General features: G+C 36.1%; 1 protein-coding gene across 1 annotated transcript in view; it reads right to left on the bottom strand.

Moving 5' to 3' along the window:
- The window catches only part of ANOS1 (anosmin 1), a 148,092-nt gene that overhangs the window by 22,404 nt on the left and 106,084 nt on the right, over positions 1 to 19,604 (bottom strand). Inside the window, exons 7-9 of the mRNA XM_075522638.1 lie at positions 17,055 to 17,257; positions 14,127 to 14,274; positions 9,061 to 9,213 (exon numbers count right to left, since the gene is read on the bottom strand). Coding sequence (XP_075378753.1) covers positions 9,061 to 9,213; positions 14,127 to 14,274; positions 17,055 to 17,257 — 504 coding nt within the window. The remainder of the gene's footprint in view (positions 1 to 9,060; positions 9,214 to 14,126; positions 14,275 to 17,054; positions 17,258 to 19,604) is intronic.

The following is a 19,604-nucleotide window of genomic DNA, read 5'->3' as shown; positions in this document are numbered from 1 at the left end:
TGTCTGAAGCTGGGACAATAACCTGCAGAAGTATCATTACACGCTTGCCCTATTCTTATGTTCCTTTGCATTTGCTTTTGGCCGCTAACAAGAACAGAATACCTGGTGGGATGGATCTTTGGTCCAGACTACTATGGATATTTTTATACTCAGTTTATGGTCACAGGAGTAAAAAGCAACTGGTGTTTAAGAACTCATTATTCATCAGCTGTATACATGTGACATCTTTAAATTTAATTATAATTTCAGTGTCAGATACCCTTTTTTGGTGTCCTTCCCTCCAACTCTAGCTACTCATTCAAATAGTCCAGTTTCCTTCCCTGTCTGGTTTTATGGCCACCTTATAAATTAGGCTAATTAAACAATACAGGTTAAAAAGAGGCATGTGGAGGAAAATTGACCCAATTTACAAGAGGATACTTGTTAGTTTAAACCACCTTCACCATGAGCATGATGACTTGCTGCTGATAGTTTAACCTCTGGATCATAAGCTAAATATTTTACTTCAGAACTTAGGCAGGTTAAGAGAGCACTCATGAGCAGTTATTACCCCATAGCTGATGAAAGGTATCTTGCTAAACTGCAGTACCTCAGCATCTTTTTACTCACAGTAGGAACGGTAGGATTGCTCCAGGTATGATAGTGTAAGCATATAAGACAAAGCTTTGACTGAATGTGACCTAGTGATACAGTTTGGGGAAAGGAGAGGAAGAATTGGATGGTAAAAAGCTTGCCATTTTGTCCCTCAGTTATTCAGACTGCCTAACAACAGACATTGCCATTGACAATCTTAGTGACGCTAAGTGTATATATATATATATGCATACATATAAATTTCTGTATTTGTTGTTAAAATAATTAACTTTATAGGTTGTGGTAATACTTAAGAAGTAATAAGAAATGTAGAAAACTGTGTACTGGGTAGACAGATACTATTGAAGGAACATAAAGATGCTGGTTTTGAAAACGTGTTTTTTCCTGAAGAATTAAAAATCAAGTAAGAGATTATTTATTAGTTGGCCAGTTAATTTTCTCAATGCCTTCAAGTGAGTTAAGTCTTGATAAATTATTTTGCAATGCAGTATTGAATGTGTATCTGCAGTCTGACTGCAGGTACTCATCCCACATAATGATGGTCTGTGTTTGGACTGCACTCATGGACCAGCTAATTTGCAATTACACTTCTATTTGATCTTTTAATGTAAGTTCAAAAGAAATCAAGCTTAAATTTTTATTCAGTTATTAAGTTTAAGAATAAAAAGAAGACTTCTTTTAAATGCATAAATTAAATTAAATAGACTTTCACAATTATTAAAGGTGTTCTGCAGTATGATTCAGGTCATACTGAGGGCTTGTGAACAGCATACACTATGTAAATTTTAAAATTAAGCAATAAGTGCATCAACCATACAAAGTGTTAGAACTAGTTTGATGAACATTCCTGACCAAACCAGTCCAGTACAGCCACAATCTGCCTTCAGCAGACATCAGTGGGTGCCTGCTAAGCAAAATCCATCTTCTGTGCTGTCTGAGCTCTGGGACCACAGCGGGCAGTTCTGATTTGGCTTCTGATATGTGATTTCTTGGCAGACTTTGAATCAGTTCCAGCTACATTCCTGGGACTAATCGTTGGACAGACTTGCCCTTAAGGCTCTCATACGAAGAGCTTTAACCACCTACCCTGAAAGGTATGGAGGTTTGGAAGCAAGTGAAAGGCATTCAGTAATGGTTTTCTGTTGTTCCTGTGGAAACATGAAGAAATGCAGTAAACTGTGCCCTTGAAAAGACTCCCCAGTATTGTCCCATTTGCAGGGGAGATGCCACTGAGGTTGCCCCTATTGTAAATCTGATTTTAAAACTACTATTTGTCTCAGTAATCAGTTGCATGCTATTTGAGAAGTTGCACGCTATCTGCTCTACCAAATTGTATTATTGATGTTTTTCATGACTCCCACCAGAAACATTTTAAGTATTGTTAGCACATCACATTTGGATGTAAACCAAATAATCCAAGTCTTGTACTCAGTTTATAAAGTACAACTGGACATGGTCAAATGCTCCCCTTTTCAGTCTCTCCAGGCAGCAAAAAGGCAAAGAGATTTTAAAAAACAGCTGTGGGATAACAAAAATTTTATTCCTGGAACTACATTAGGCCTATGTAAGACAAAGTTAGGGAGGAGTAGGAATCACACAGAGGATACTTCTGACAGGATATTCTTTTAACTTTGGAATAATTTCCCACAACAGTTAAAGCTGACAGCATTAACTGACACCTCCCCAGGCAGGATGCTGGGGAAATCCATAGGATACAGGCATCTGAGTCATCTGTAGCACATGGAAAAGCAAAATTATGCAATCTCTTCTGCTGAATTTCTAAAGAGTTGATCTAGTCAAAGATTCGTGTGCTTGGGGCCAGCTTTACTAATTAAATCCCTAAATACAAATGCACATTATGTGCACTCTCCCAATCAGCCTCTGCTGAGCCACTGTCTCTGTATTCGCATAGAAATATGAGGGAAATATATTGGTATATACTTCACTGTAATTAACAGCAAAGTCTTCTTGCTGAAAGAACCATCTGGACCACAGTGATACCTTCAAGTACAAATATTTTACTGCTTAAATATCTATAATTAGAAAATGGCCAGCTGCTCAAACACTGATCTTCCTAGTGCAACAGTTAGTACCAAACTAATAATTCCTTAGTGTTAAGCAACTACTGCTGAATTCTTTACAATAACAGCTAGAAACTCCAACTGTTATTGAAGGGTTTCATTAGCTTCAATGGCACTAGTTCCGTGAGAAAGGACCATAGGATAATACGGGGAAAGCTTTCAATTATTTTAAAACCTGCCATATGAAATACCTTATTGCAAAGAAAGAGTCAGCACATACAGTCACTTCATTTATCTCCCTGAACTAAGTGAAAGTTAATTTTGTTTTCCTAAGATCTGGTTTTAAAAGCATTTGTGGCAGCTTTCTGTTTGCTTTGCCTTGCCTTGCATTTTATTCTTCCTTGTAATTTAATTCATTATTCTTGTTTGGTTGATTTATCAGACAATGGAGGAATCTTTGCCTCTCCCTGCCTTAAGTATTCTTTTTTTTTTCTGCTTTAGCATTTACGAGAAACACAAAGAAAGAAGCCTGAAGCCAAGCCTTAATGCATTAAATATTTGTCTTTTTAAGCAAACCAAGGGGCAGATATATTGATTTTAAATATCTAGAAGTACTTTAAATGTTTAATTTAAACAGGGGATGTAAATGCTCATAGACTTCATTCAAAGAAAAGTAAAGGAAACTAAAGCTTTACCTGAGCAAGGAGAGTTACATTATACTCAAATAACAGGCACTAAGAAAAGAGTAGTGAAAGCAGAGTAACAGGTTAGAAAATATTATTGTGACATGTAGCTTTGGAAAGAAATCATCATACTAAATTACATTCTAATATTTTAATGTATTATAATTATTGCAGCAAGTGATGAGAATTGATGCAGTGAGCTCATAAAGAATTTTTTTTTTCCTTCTGTCTATGGGAAATATCTTATTTTCATACCCTGAAGATAAACAAATTAGCAGCAACTTGAAGGCTTTTCAGCTGAAGTCCAAAACCTCAGCTCTCTAGTTGCCAAACCACTGAGGAACAGAGGAAACATAAAGATCTTTTTATTTCCACACTTTCAGTCTTGATCACTGCACAAGATACTGAGGATCTTAATTATTCTAGGTAGCTGATCCTTTTAAGTAGGGGGTTCAGAGTGCATCCATTCTTGGTAATGGATGGTACTCTGTGACTCCAGCACCAAGGAGTTAAAAGTGATTTGTTTAAGTTGATTCCACTATTTGACATAAATAGCACATAATTTCTAATTTCACACAGTTGAGATGGCCAAAAAATCTGGCCACAAGCAAGTTCTTCTCTTCATTTACAAAAGTGGGATTCGTGCTGTTTAAGGAATTTACTGTGTTTCTCTAATCCCAGGCCTAAGTCAGAGGCAGCAAGTGAAAGACATTTTCTTCCTTAAGAAAGAAGCTATTGAATTCATATAATTACAATATGCTTTTGTGATGACTGTCGAGCAAAATTATGTGCATTTGCTAAGCACCTTGTACTGCTTGAAGTGTGGACTTGTTTTTGCTAGCATACATCCTGAAGTAAAGTTATTATTGCCACCATACCAAAGCATTCAAACTCAAAGATTATTTCAGAAAGAGATTTATTTTAATGTAAAGTCCAGATCCTGCATTCCATTCATGCCTCATGTTTACTGAAGCTAATGGGACTTAAGAAATGACACTTGGAGAACAGCCTAAATAAGTCTTTCCTGCTACCAAACCGTGGCACGTTATGATGCATATATATGGAAATAGGATCTTCCATGCACTTACTCAGACTTTAGCTCAAATATTGTGTTCATTTTTTGAGTACTGATAAGCAATCACTTCTTTACTGTATAATAAAGCCAGTTCAGTAATAGTTTGCAACACTCCCTCTATTGCAGTTGTTGCACAGGATAGCGGTCTGATGAATTCTATCCAGAGGGATGATATGAAACCAAGAGCTTCAGTCCTGATGCCATCATTGTGGTCTTTCACTGGCTTCCTAGAGGCACATCTGCAAATGACACTGAGGAATACATCTTCTTCGTAGTAATGGAAGAACTGTCTTTGAATGTCAAGAAACTTCACCGTACATTCTGGAAATCCTAAGGTACACTGCGATAAACTGCTAGGTGGCCTCTGCAGCCTGATATTCATAAAGGACAAATTCCCTGTCATTCAGAAAACAATAACAACATCTGTTATAGGGCCTTACAGACAGGACTGAACAACTTGATTTAACTTCAGAGTTCTCCTTTGAGCAGATGGTTGGACCAGCTGACCTCCAGAGGTCCCTTCCAGTTCATTTAAATTATTCTATGATTCAGTTCTATTTTGTCCTTTTTAGAGAGAGTAAAATGGTTCAAATTCAAAAGCAAATCAATTTCTCAGCTAACAAAGGGACCAATGAAAGTAAAGTAATAATCTAAAACAACCTTAGGAACACGTTCGTGTTTCTTAAGTGGTCTGAGACTGCAAGAAATCCACACAAGTCTTTCCTTCTGTTTGTTTCTGTAATCTGTGGTGTGCTGTGATGCTACAGTGTTGGGAAGCAGTACAAAACTCTTCTATACAGCCATGTTGGTTTTGGACAGAATTTAAAAGAAAAAGTAATCTCAGGTCTAAGTAGAATGGTAGGGCCACTGAATTCAGGAATACAACAAAAATTTCTGAGCAGCTATTACTATAGAAAATGAGTAACATTCTTACAAAGTGAAAGATTGATGTTTTAGTAGTTATTAAAGTTTTCATTACAGCTAAAAGACACTCTATATCAATACATCATACTGTTTTAAATGTCTTCATCTTAAAAAAATCCAAAATCTAAATAATGTATTAATTTCATCACCACTACAACCATCTCTTGTTAGGACCATGAAGTCCATCACAGAAAGCACAAAAACCCATGAAAATCAAACCAGACAAAGCAAAGATTGCTACAACCAATTGAGAATTTGCTTAATTTACAAATGTACAACATATTCAAGCTTGAGACTCATATTTCTTGAATTATTTTCTATATCATGGAAACTCTTACCATTATCAATATATTTATTTCACATGTTTTCATGATATTTTCTTAATTTTTATTTGTTTTAAAGTCACACATCCTAATTTAGGACTACATAATGGTTGTGTTCCTGTACCAAAGAGTGTTGTTTTTAATAGAAAACTACAAAATAATGAGAACATTACAGCAATCAACAGGGACTGCTATTTTCACCCACCACGTAGAAGACAAAGAGGTTGATTCCCTGTCAGGAAGGATTTGAACTCTGATTGCCTATCTGCAATGAAAATAGCCTAGATGGTAGGCTATAGAGTAGGCTGAGGTAAATTCTCTCTCAGTGTTTCCTCTTATAGTTGCTGCACTCTTACCCCTCCTACAACTCCCTAAACACGACTTGAGACAGTGCAGTTCATAAAGGAGAAAGACGCATGGGTAGTTCCCAACGCAGCTGGCTCCAGTAACTGCTGTCTTTCCTAAAGACAAGACACAGCCAATATGCTTCTCCTGCTGTGTTCCTTGCACGGTGAAAAAGACTTGCTCTGCCGTAAAGTGTCACTAGTAAATTTACTGTCAGTACCTCATCCATGTACTACATAACCTCCAAACTCCTGTAAGAGTTATAGAAGCTGCTAGCTTCTCAGGAGCAGGTAAATGGCTATATTTCAGTTCCACAGGAGGCAATGGCTCCTGCTGAGTTACTGCGTATGCTGTCACTCAGAACCCAGACATTTTCTTTTTAAAAAAGATAAGAAAAAAGTAAGTGTGACAAACTGCCATATTCTGCCCCTCTTCACGCACCTTTGCTATCACTGTTCGTTATGTGAGAAAAACGAAGGCAACTTCCACTGTGTGGCCGGGGCATATACCTAAACTCCATAGTGCATGTGACAGAGCCTGCTCCCACCAGGTGACCAAAATGGACCTCTGGGTGCCCCCCTTGTATAACTGGATGCACACAGATTCACACCAGACGAGCCAGCTGTACAGTCAGCAACTCAGGAACTCAACTGGTCCATCCCTGGCACAAGGTGACAGTATGTAAATCCATGTCATTTCTACCAGATCTGTGCCGTATCTGTCTTTGAAGACCACCAATTGTGGAGATTACACCAGTTCCAAACACTGTTATTTCCAAGCTATAAAATATTCCCTGACTTAATTTAATCTTAATTATCTCTTGTCTCGGCCACTATAAGAATACTGACTACCTTATTTCTTTTTATAGGCATTTATAACTTTTACTACAAATATTACTTCCAAGTATGTAACGCAGCGTGGGATTCAGCTCCAGATTTAAATGTCAACATTTAAGTAACTATGGTGTAACATCTACTTATAAGCTCGACATCCAAGTTACCATTATAATTAGTGGACACCTAGTTCAAGGTTCAAGATATCTACTTTGGAACAAGATGAATATTGCTGTACTGGTCATGCTTTTTCTCCATTAACTATAACAGTGAATTTGGAAAACACTTGTAAGGTCAATTTCACTAGGGGCTCTGGCATTTTGGTCACAGGACACATAATCTTTCTTCTTCTGGAAAAAGGCTGGCAGGAAAAGGGCTGCAGCTGGATCGATTGTTCCACTGGGCTGAATCTTGCCTGTAGACTGTGAGTTGCACAACTTGGCCTTACCCCTGTGGGAGACATCATAGTCTCCTCATCTTTGAATCTTGTCCCTCAATTTTTTCAGTTCAAACTGCTCAGAATTGACCCTCAGCTCACACAGAGATGTTAGGCATCTCTAAGCCTCCTACAAACGAGTTGTCTAGGCTCCCTTCTGCACTCAGTAAGGAAGAGAGGCATCTCCAGAGAATGATTCAGCTGCTGTGTGGGATGAATTGCTTCAGAAGTCACCTGCTTTTCTTTTTTGACTATAAAAGGAGCTTGGACAATGAGTTGACATCTCACTTCCAGAAGACTAAAGCTTAAGGTGATCAGTCCCAAGCTTAGAATATATAAATCTCACTTTGGATAACCAAAAGCATATTGTTAGGTAAACTTAGTATTCACAATTAAGAATGCCTCAACTTTTATTTAAACTTTAAATTATTCCAGCTTTCCATGAAGTTAGGCAAAAATGAAATATAATGGGGAAAGCTAGAAAAAAGAAAACTAGCATAGCCAAGATAGGGACAAACATTTAAAATGTGTTTGTAGTCAGGCTGAGCCAAAGCTTGAAGATTTTATGGAGGAATAAGCATTTGATTTGAAAGTATTTGACATAGCATGGCTAGAAAGGTAACCATTCAAACAGGCAGGCACTTTTTAAGAAGCGAAAGATACCTCTCACAATCCACACCATCCAGTGTGACATATTCTTATGTCACATAGCAAAATTGAACAGTTATATAGCCTTTCCTCGTTCAGGGTGGTGCTGCATACACTTAAACCCAAAAGAACTTAAATATTTCTAAAATTATTTGAAAAATTCCAGAAGAAAAGGTGATTATCCATTTTGTAGCCCTTTATTTCAAACACAAAAATTGAATGGATTTTATACAGGTGTTACTGCTACACATGTAGATTGCTCCAAGTTAACACACTAACAGTGTTAGCACATTTTCAGATAACAGCGTATGAACCTGTTATGGCTAAGCTGGAGCAACACGTAATGACCTATATGCTCCTAGAGGGCAAGAAAGAAAAATCCTTTCTGATTTCTGAATGTGATCAGGCACTTTATGGCATTTTCCTTTAGACTGGAAGACTTAAACATAAAATTGTTGTTAGATTTTTCTGAGAAACAGAAGGGTGCGTGCAGCGTAGCAGAAAACCAACTTAAAGATTTTTCCAGTTGTTGTGGCCAACTATTCATCCTGTGCTAATTCAAGGTGACTGATAAAGTTTGGCATAAAGCCTATTGTGGCCTTACCATGAGCCAGCATAACTCTAAATTTTGTGGTTCAAACTACAGTTTAGTTTTTTGACACTGCATGACTTATATATACATTCATTTCCTGACTCATTTCTCAACTGACAAAGTCCAACAAGTGATACTGCAGTGGCATCAGCAGAAAATCCGCCTGGGAACTGTATGTACTTGAGATCCTCCGACCACACTCCAGGGAGACAACATTCATAGCCACAAAAGCTCTGTTGAACATAAGGCCAAATTCTGCTTCCCTATTTAAAACTTTATAGAAGCAATTTCCACCGAACTAAAAATTATCTCGGCTCTGGGAAGATTCAGTCTCCCAACATGACTGACCGTAATTTTGGATAGCTGACTCACGTCATTTCCATCTGCCAGACATTTACACCTCCATAACACAAAGAGGAGAGGCAATGTTTCACTCTAACGTGAACGTGAAGGGAAAGGATGGGTGTAGGATTTAACTTTGAATGATTGTACAAGGTTCATCATATTATATCAATGTTCTACAACTCTGAAGCAGTTGATGAGAGTTCCTCCTTACAAAAAATAGTAAAATAAAAATTTGACAAACCTGTCTTCTTCCAGTAGACTTTGACCTGAAGTTGATTGTCCTGATAGAAAGGAGTTCCAATTTTAAGAAAACGAGTGGTTTTCCTTCTTTGAAATGTTGGGTAAGGATCCATCAGTCCTTTCTGGGGTTTCCCAGCAGAAGATGTCTGTTCCTCTGTAATACATAGAACAATCAGGAATTATTTATTTAAGTACAGTGCCATATAATGACTAGGTTAACAGTGCTGAAATTTGGAAAATAATACTATCGTTAATCCAAATTATCCTATTTCAGTATCTTACCTAAAAAAAATTAATATAAAGAACAAACTGTCCATAATGGTTGAAAAGTGTATAATTTGTTTGAAATCCAGTCAAAAAAATATTTTGGACAGAGAGAAAAAAAGAGAAATATATTTTAATATGAAAACGCTCTGTAAATTTTCAAAAGAATAATAAGGAAAGGGAGTGATTTTTATGCCCCAGAACAAGAAATGTTGACACATTGACTTTTTAAACAGGCATAGTACCTAGCAGTAGTTCTGTATAATTATTCATGGCCTTTATATTTGTGCAGTGTTTGAATATACACAAAACCCAAGGATGGCATTGAGTGTAACCCACAGAGTGCCACATGTGGTTATTACATCAAAGTAAATATAGTCCTTTGGTATGCTATATAAGAATACTCTGGTCAGATTAAAGATCTTTCTTGCCCACTTTCCTGTTTCCAACAGTGAACAGTGAATGCTTAGGAAAACATTGTAAGAGCAGAATTAACTTTGAGCAATTCCCTTGGTGTTATGTGCCCAGCTTCCAACAAGCAATGGTAATGGGATGTCCTTCATCAAGCATTTTGTTTGGCAACAGTTCATCAACATTTACCAGGGCTGACAGTATTTCTAGATATTTTCAGCTGAAAAGGCAGCAATGTTGATTCAAATTGCATTTTCATTGCACACTCGCAAATATATCAATTCTGATTAAGAGGACAGTATTTGCATTAGATTAACAAAAAAAGCTGTCTTTAATTCAATAATACACCTAAATGAAAAGTAAAGATTCTAATAATTAGGAAGTGGCAAATTATTAACTACATACTTGAGAGAAAGAGGGAAAGACTCAGGTTTCAATAATTACCATGAGTAGCATGTAAACTTGAACATTGTGCCCTACATGTAGCTTCAGCTGAGACCCACTTGCTTTTTGGCCAAATTTTACTTTGTCAATCCTTTGCTTAATCTGATACAATTTTACATTTTCTTTGCTTGTTTTAAATTAAAGTAAAACTACCAAACTTAAGCAAATTCTTTCTCAAGGTAACCAGAATGTTTATACTACCTAAAAGGAAATCAAACAGTGATAGAGAGAAGTACATACTTAAATCTATTAGGTATACCTCAACTTAAAGTATTTTAATTTTACTAAATCTCTGCTTTGCTGTTCTCTGTCTGCTCCACTTCCAGAAAAAACAGGACACCAATTTAGAATATTTCTATATAAAGATCAAGAGAGCCTTGCTGCATTTCGTAGAAGTGAAGCATACAAATATAGTGAGGCAACGTATTTCTGAGTGTGGGGAAATATAATGCCAGAGGGCCAGGGTCAAAGCTCACAGAGGTCTGTAGGACTAAATTACTTCAGCAGGTTATGGACTACTCTTTATTCTGACAATAGGAACAGACACCTAAAAAAACCAGAACTTCATTCCAAAGGGAGTAGAGTAACTGATAGTGGGACTTCAGCAAAATTGGCATGTTGCTTCTGGAACTACTTCCCAAAGGCCATCGAAGTCCCCAAATAAAGAGGGGGCGTGAATGTCACGTCCTAGATAATATTTCAGGCAATATTTTTTTTTTCTTTTTCATATTTCTCCATCTGCTTCTGAGTATTCTCCAAAGTACCTCAAGCAGGACTGGCTCTGTACCTAACTAACTTCAGTGAGATTCAGAAGATGAATTTGCATCTCCTCCAGGAATAGTTTTTATTTGCCTTTCTATGTAAGCTATAATTTAGTCGTTTTTTTAAAAAGTCCAAAAAGGTCCAAATACACTTCTCAGCAGAGTGCTCTATCCACTAAAATGTATGATATCAGTGGTTTAGACTCAAAGAATCTCAAATCCTTTACTTCGTGGCTTTAACAGAAAGTATGCTCAGATTTGACTATAAACTTACTATTGAAGTACTCTACTGTAAAACAAATACATGTTTTAGTTCTCGCAGGCACTGATTTGCAGTTAAAAAGAAAATACTGCTTGTTAACTAAATGGATGTTCATAACTTGAATATAACAGTCAAATACTTGAAGTATGTGAGAAAACAAAAATATTGCTCTTATAGTATTACTCTGGTTTAAAAAACAATACAACAATTAATGAACTTTTTACTCCAAAAAGGTCACCACAGGAAAGTGAAACAAAGCACAAGGCATTAGAAAGTCTATACTAATCAGTCATTAGTAGATAGCAGACTTTCACAGAAAATACTGATGGCCTGTTTTCTGAAGTAAAACAATCAAGGAGAGGGTAGATTATCCAAGCAAAATTGTGGAAGGCATTTAAATCTAACTGTGATGGTGATAGGAAAGAGGTGCCACTGGAGTGGACAGAAAACGGTGAAACCACTGAAGTCACACGTGAGGTATAGGGTAAATGAACTGCATTTGGTAGAGGATTTGTAAGTAATAAATCAGATGTGATCTGGATCAGATTCTGAAAACCACAACGTTTTGGAGAGGGAAAAGTGAAACAAAAATCTTCCTCTCCCAACAGAAATCCATTGGTGATATAGACCATGAGAGACAGACCATTAGTGAGACCATGGAGAGTTGATACAGCACTACCAGCGAAAGGGTTTCTCACGGTAAGTATAGAATGGTACCAAAAACAACACAGTCCAATCTCAGTCACTCAGCTTCAGATTACAGGGGTTTTGTTACATAGAAAGTCTTTATTTACTATCATGTTTAAAGACTGTGATGATCTGCTAGTCAGGACTAGCAATAAAGCCTGACAAACATCAGTTGATTAATTATCCCTGCTCCCGAGAGGGGAAAGTCTATAAAGCTATTCTCATAGTAAAATGAGAGAAAGAAATTCAACAGCTTGCCCAATGTCAGTTTGGCTAGGTGTGTATAATGGCACCTAGCATTTCGTCCCAGTTACCAAGACATAGCTCAGCCTCAGACTCAGGTGAAGTCCAGGCACCAGCCTTCTCCTGTGACCTGACGTAAAGGAAACTTAGTTACATGTTCTTTCTCAGAGCTGTGACATAATCTGGTGAAATGCCAGTCAAGATGATTGGACTGAAAAGGAAACACCTTAAAGTTTAATACTAAGATCCAGAACTTCACAGAAACTTCTAATCAGAAGAGACAAGAAGACCAGGGCAGGGAGGGTGGGGGGCGTGTGTGTAAAAAAAAAGAAAAGGAAATTTTTGCTTGTTTATCTAGTAAAATGTGCTTTGCAGGAAAAAAAAAAAGCCAGCAAAACCAACAAAAAATTCTTACGAAAATACTCAGCAAAATGAGAAGGTCTCTCGTAAACACCAATGACACACTTCTAGTTGAGCTCAGTGGCTGAGTGTACTGGAATTAAACACCCAGTTCCCACTGTAGTTTTTCTTCTATTACATCTCCTGTGTACATACAGAAAAGAAAGGAAAACTAAATGTGGTAACTCAAAGAAGCTTTTGATATTGTGCACAATCCTGCAAACTAGGTCACTTTTGTAGGGGATGACAGAAAGCACAGGTACAATCTGGGAGAGCCAGTATGGAAAGGGCAGAACTCTTATATTCACTTATACTGGGCGTCACTGAGGATTTAACCCAAACTTGCCTTATGTACACACTGTGGAGATTCAAGCTCATATTCTGGTATGGATTTCAAGCAAGGACTCAGTGTATTGAAGAGACAAAAACTTGGCCCTCTGCTGTCTCTCAAGATGGACCAAAAAGGTAGTAAAAATGAGCTTAATATGGGAAAAAGAAGGATCTTTAGGTCTATTTTATCTTCTTGGTACATTAAAATGGGAAGCAACTGTAGATATGAAGGTCTGTCATAGCTAATAACTACTTTAAAATATTTTATGTATATCCAAACTGAATATGCTTGCAGAAGGGTCCAGCAACAATAGCAATTGATTAGTTAGGGTGATAGTAATTACAGTTATGTTATGAAAATGGCAACAAGTAAAGTTTAAACTTTGAGTGTACTTTAAAAAAAGGATGTAAATGGATGGAAAATGAAATGGAGTCAGGACAGGATATTTAAAATTATATTCTTTAACATCTTATTATCAGAATTTTGCTGTATTGGTTAATCAGAGACATATCAGCAGATGAGGCAGTAACTTGGTATGGTATTGTAATTATACAAATAGCATTTAACTAAGACTAAGAATCATAGTTTACATTCAGATTCAGATATGCTTTTCAATTATATTACTTAGCATGTGAGGTTTTAAAGAAGACCTTAACAAGAAATAACCTGACATCTAAAGATCTCAAGATTCTAATTTGAATGTGGGTCCTATGTGTGCAATAATTTATTGAGAATTCATTGCTTATCAGGCATAGAACATTTTAGATTCCCTAATAGAAGAGTTGATGTTTTATAACGCTTCATAGTAGATACATATTTGTGTGGTCCAAGAATCTGAATTAATGGGCTACTCAAAACAGTCAGGATTTTGAAAAGTGTTGCAAACTAAAACTGTCCAGTTAAGATAAAGACACAGAAATGGTTTTATTCCAGCCACTGACAAATATAGTAAGTATTTATACCTGTATTGCATTTAAAAAATATTAACACCACAGTCATGCAAATATTTCCATTTTTGTCGCATTTGTTTATTTCAGGTGGGTAGGATCTAAGATAAAGAATTAGGCAAAAACTGTCACCAATTTTTAGATAAGAAATTTAACATGAAAAGGTTACTCAACTTCACCGAGACAGGGTCACTATGATATGAAACAGAAAGCTTTAAGAGAAATATTTTTTTTAATTTGAGAAATCATTATATAAAACATTCAAATTCCAGATGAAGAAGGGATAAAGCATTCAGGTGTTTTAATACAATTACTCACTATTATTCCTGGTGTCCTGAGTTGTGCTAAAATGGAGAGAAACCTTAGCACTTTTTAGGCGTATCTGACCCCAACGTGTTACTGCCTGCAGTTCCACATTGTAGTTGCTGTTGGGTTGGAGTCCCTCCAGCACCACATAATTTTGGGCCTATAACAGAGGAGAATAAATATACAAAGTAGTTATAGTATTACTGAAACACAGGCCCTTATTAAAAGCAGGCCTGTTATCTTAGGCACACTACTCTTGAAATTAGAAAAGAAAACTCACGTACAAATTTCAACAGAGCAAAATTTCTTTTCTTTAAAAAATGTATTTTATTGGACTCTGGTTTTCTGTGTCATTTTTAAAATACTAACCTTCTTGATGTTTACATCATTTTGGCAATTACTTGGAAAATACAGACACCTATCGTTTAGGTCAAAACTAAAGGGGTTTATTTACATATAACAAGTTTTTTTCTTATGTCAAAATTATTTTAGCCAAACAAATTTAAACTTTTTTTCCCCAATTTCTGTGTTAGCAGAGCAATTGAAAACTTTTTCTAGAGACGATCAGTCTGAAGACAGCTAAAATCCAACATTCAGTAACCTTGTCAATATTTTCTATTTTTTTCAACTGTTGTAAACAAAATTGAAAAAAAGAAACCAAAACCCATGATCAAAAATAACCCCTCATTGGTAAGAACACTTTTCTGCTATAGAATGGAAAACAGAAAAGAAAAAATACAGTTTCCATTCTCATGGAAGTGTCTTAAATGGGGAAACACCAGAGTAGGACTATCATTCTCCAGTCAATAATCCATAAATTAAGGTGCAATATCATAAATTATACTGCAAAGAAGAGCCAAGGCTTCTCAGTATTCTTACATTTCTAAATTTTTTTAATGTATTTATAAAAATGCCCTTCTAGCCCATATCTCAGACAGAAGACATTACTCCATGTTTTCATTAGAATACTTTGTGCCTCTGAAGTTTGACAGTCAATCCGGAGTGAAAAAGACTACCGAGTCTTTTCCATGCCATATTTAACACTTCAGGGATTGTCAAAAAACATTTAATATCAATTACCTTTACTTGTTTTGTGCTGAGATATTTATAAGATTGACTATAATGCTCAATTAACAGTGTTAATACTGTAGTCAAATTATTTGAATGTCAACCTAGAATGATTTCATATGGAAATAATTATAAAATGATTTGGACTAGACTACATCTAAAGGTAAAAACTGGGTAAAAAACACCTCCAATGATCTTTAAGAAATAAGACTTTTCCACCTTTAATTTATTTCTTTTTAAGTTTTCTGCAGTTTCAATTTTTAGACAGAAGAGTTGCTATGATATTCAAAGGACCATTGATTAGCAATAGCCTCAGGAGTGTCCTGTGGGGCAAGTCTGAATCTCACTGGCATTGCCGTACAGTTTCATGACATGCTGCAGAAGACGAAGTACAATGAGCCAGGAGTAATATGAAAGATCTTCTAAGAGCCTGCCTTTTCTCTAAAATATGCCTTGGATTTCTATATATTCAAGGTCAGAACTTGGTCCCAATTACTGTAATGTTGTATATTGGATCTGGTTTAACACATTTATACGCAGGATGTACCCTACACAAGGTGCCAACACAACATTAAGGACCCAGGTCAATTTTAAAATTCTCTGGGATTTGTGATTTAAGGACCAGCTTGTGGAGAGAAAGCTCCCCTCTATCTTTAGGCTGTCGCCTCTGCCATGAAGATCTCTAGCCAATGGCAGCTTTCCTGAGAAACGCAAACTTTTCTACCTAGCACAGTCCAACCCCACCCCTATCTTGCCAAAGTAATTTCTTAAAAGCACAAGAAAACTAACTTTCTTTTCTATGCATATTTACTTGGGGGGGGGGGAAATTATTTAACCAAAGTAGAAATGAACCAAGTTATCTCAGCCCCTGAAATTACTCCATGTTGTCTACATTTGCAGGGAAATTTCCTTTTCCTGCCTGCCCAGCACAGAGCTGCAGCCTCCAGGCCCTGCAGCCTCCAGACCCTGATCACCCATCAGTTCCCATGAGAAGGCATGGGTCCAGCATGCTCCCATGGTGGCACCTCTGCCGTGTCCAATCTGCTGTGGATGAACTCAGCACACAGCCTTCATTGCCGTTATTTCTCTCAGGGTTTGGTGACTGAGGGACAGAGAGGGAACTATAACCCTCCGGCGGTCACTCACCACAGTGCAGGTGGGCAGCCAGAGCCAAAAGACAGGGTTAACATAGACACGGGACCAAATTCTCACAACGCATTCATTAAGAGCACTGAGAATTAAGTTCAGCCTGTTATCTGTAAGTGATTTCTATTTCTATTAACTACTTTAAAATAATATGCAAATCACAAGAAATAGTTTTCCAGTAAAGCAATATTTGACACATCATTCAAGAAACTCATAGTAACTAGCTGTTATGGAAATATGTCAGATCTTTGGTACAGCAGCTTATTTAAAGAGTTTTGGGTTTGTTTTTTCCTTGGACCTATACTGACTATTTAATGGTTATTCTATATGATAGTGTGACAAGTTTTATTTGCATAGTGAAAGAACAATGTGACAGATTATATTTGGCTTTTTAAATAAAAGAAGCACTGCCTCTTTAAGAAGCACGAATAAAATAAGCCTGAATTTAGAGGACAAACAGCATTTAACTTTCTATCCATCCCTCCTGCAAAATCTTACAGTATTTACCTGCATTTTAAGGCAGAATTCTACTTGTGTCCCTGAGTTCAGTGAAAGATAGAGATTAGGAGATCAAAATTGTCTACGGGGTTGGTGATATGAAAAATTAAGACCACTACTTTACCAGCTGCTGAAATCACTGCAATTTATCACATATTTTATACTTACACTCTATTTTGTGCCAGAAATAAGCCATATTTCTGTCTCATTTACTGTTTTCTTTCTTACCCCATCAGTAATCTTCCTTCTCTTTTTTTTAGCTGGGATTACATATTTGCTATATGTCCAGCTCCAGAAGACTTTGTAGTGGTGCACTGGGATATCGGGCTCTTCTGGAAGATCCCAAGTAATCATTACATTTACACTCCCATCATTGTTTGCACTGATATTGGCAATTCTGATATTAGATGGAGCTGGTGGAGCAGACGGATCTGGAATTTAAAACAAACAAAAAGATTCTAAAGTAAAGATCATCTTCAATAAGGTAAAGTTCATCTCATGTATTTACCAGGCATACATGACCTGGATTAAACACTCTCAGTACACTGAAGAAAATTCAGGCAAAAATTTCCCATAAGTGATATGGCTTCTTGTAAATTCTAGAAATTCAAGCTCTACTGAAATAAAAATGATGGGTTAGCATCTAGTTTTGTCATTATTCTGTGTTGTTGATAGTTCACAAATATTGTAAAGCTTTATCAAAATGTGCTAGACTACCAGTTTTACTTCCGTCATTCACTACTTTACATACATAGTGAGTGTAAAACATTTGTGTTCTACAAGTGGCCTTGTATAGTCACCACAGAATTTTATGGTGGAAACACTGAATATCTTTTCAGTGTTGCCAGACAATTCTCAGATGATAAAATTATGTTTCTACATGTTGAATCTTTCTTCAAAATTCTAGTATTGATATCTACCACCATAGGACATAAACACTTCCTTAGAATAAATATAATTAAGTTGTAATGCTATATTATGATGTCATAGAAGTCTATAGGGTTTTTTTAGAACAACAAAAATAAATTAGCTACCCCTGTGATTTATTTCCTTGTTCTGGTTTAATTTTTGGTCAGTATCAACTGAGATATTATTCATTCAGTTGTCTCTGTGCTGACCCTAAAGTCAAGAAGGACACCTGACAGTCAGAAGTTCCAATATTGAACCTTTTCCAATATTGAATGTTAGGTCCTCCTTGTGGACCTACTATATAATATCCTGGCCCTGAGTAACGTGAATCAATGGAAATTTTGCAACTAAGCTTCTGAAAGTCCAATTTGCTATTTACTAACTCCTACTTTTTAATCCTACTTTTAAACTCCTACTTTTCTTTAAACGCCTGTGGTAGCCAAACATTGGTGGCAAAATATAAGGAAACTGCAAAAAAAAAATTAAGTAAAAGTAAACAGTGTGTCTCAAAAATAATTAAAAGTATATCAGGCATAATAAAGCAAATTCATAGTAATTAAGGCATGTTAAGAACCTGTAGCCAAGAAAAAACAATCTGATTGAAAAAAACATTTTCATGTAACTTTTTAGCCAAATGAGACACCACTTATTTGCTAGAAATAAAACTGGAGGTGTGCAGAGGGGGCACCAGGCATTCATTTACTGCATGGTTCACCTGCATCTTTTTATAATGGTAAATGAGCTGTTAAATAAACTTTCCAGGCATACTAAGTTCATCAGATAATCCCTATGACAAACGGTCTCACTGAAAAATTCCATCATTTAGGTCATGCAAACTGACACATTCAGAATTAATAAAGACAGCATTTCCTTTTTAAAGATCAGCAGATGTGAAATAATGGCTTATTCCTGTTATTTAACAGGAGTCTTGGTTAAATAACAATGGATGCTCCTGTTTCCTCACACATTCCATTTTAGTTAAATAGTAATGGATGCCCCTGTTTCCTTACACATATAATTCAACCCAACTTTTGGCTATAAAAGTTACAAAGCATACTTGAGGTTAAGAATTCTGGAAATTTAACTTAATTTTCAAAATAATGAGAATACTTTATTTTTTCCCCACTCACTTTTTGAATCAGCTTGCAAGCCAGTTTATTTTTTTCTGGCTTTGGAGTAGCACTGTCCTTCACACTTATTTCGTTACCTGTGAAGTAGCCAACAACTCCATCTTAAAGTATACAAAGCTATTTATATTGGAGGGGATAAATTTAAGACATTAATTTAGTTAAATGGTTTGTACTGTTCTCTAACACAACTTTTCATTTACTTCTATAGTTTAATAAAATAAGTAGATATAAAATGAAATTTAGGTACGATAAATATAAACAGTATCATGATTCATAAATCCAAAATCCTTCCTCTTCACTGATTTAAAATGTTAGGGGCTTTATGTTATATGACAATGTATTATGGTAATAAAACATTTATAACCTGAAGTGCAACATGATCATATTACTGTAGGTGAATTATTCAGGTTATCTCCCAGAAGTGCTATGCATCATGTATTATGTATATATAACATATTGGATAGAATTAAAATGTTTCAGAGAATGTCTTCCCAAATGGTCAGACATAAGCAAAACCAATTCTAACCATAAAACATGTTTGCCTCCATTCTGCATCTATAACAGACTCTGAGAGTCATTAAAAAAAATCTAAAAGTTAAGTGAAATAGCCTTCTGGACAAAGTGTATTACATAATTAAAAATATTTTAAAGTTCTATTCACCAATTTTTCATAGGTCTAAAAGCAAATGACCAAATTTACATTCTTCCTTTTCAAATGTTTCTGTCCCCATAAGAATGC

Source organism: Mycteria americana, chromosome 1 (assembly GCF_035582795.1).
Source record: "Mycteria americana isolate JAX WOST 10 ecotype Jacksonville Zoo and Gardens chromosome 1, USCA_MyAme_1.0, whole genome shotgun sequence".
NCBI classification, from domain to species: domain Eukaryota; kingdom Metazoa; phylum Chordata; class Aves; order Ciconiiformes; family Ciconiidae; genus Mycteria; species Mycteria americana.
The sequence above is the reverse complement of the archived record's forward strand: the minus strand, read 5'-3'. Positions and strand labels throughout refer to the sequence as shown.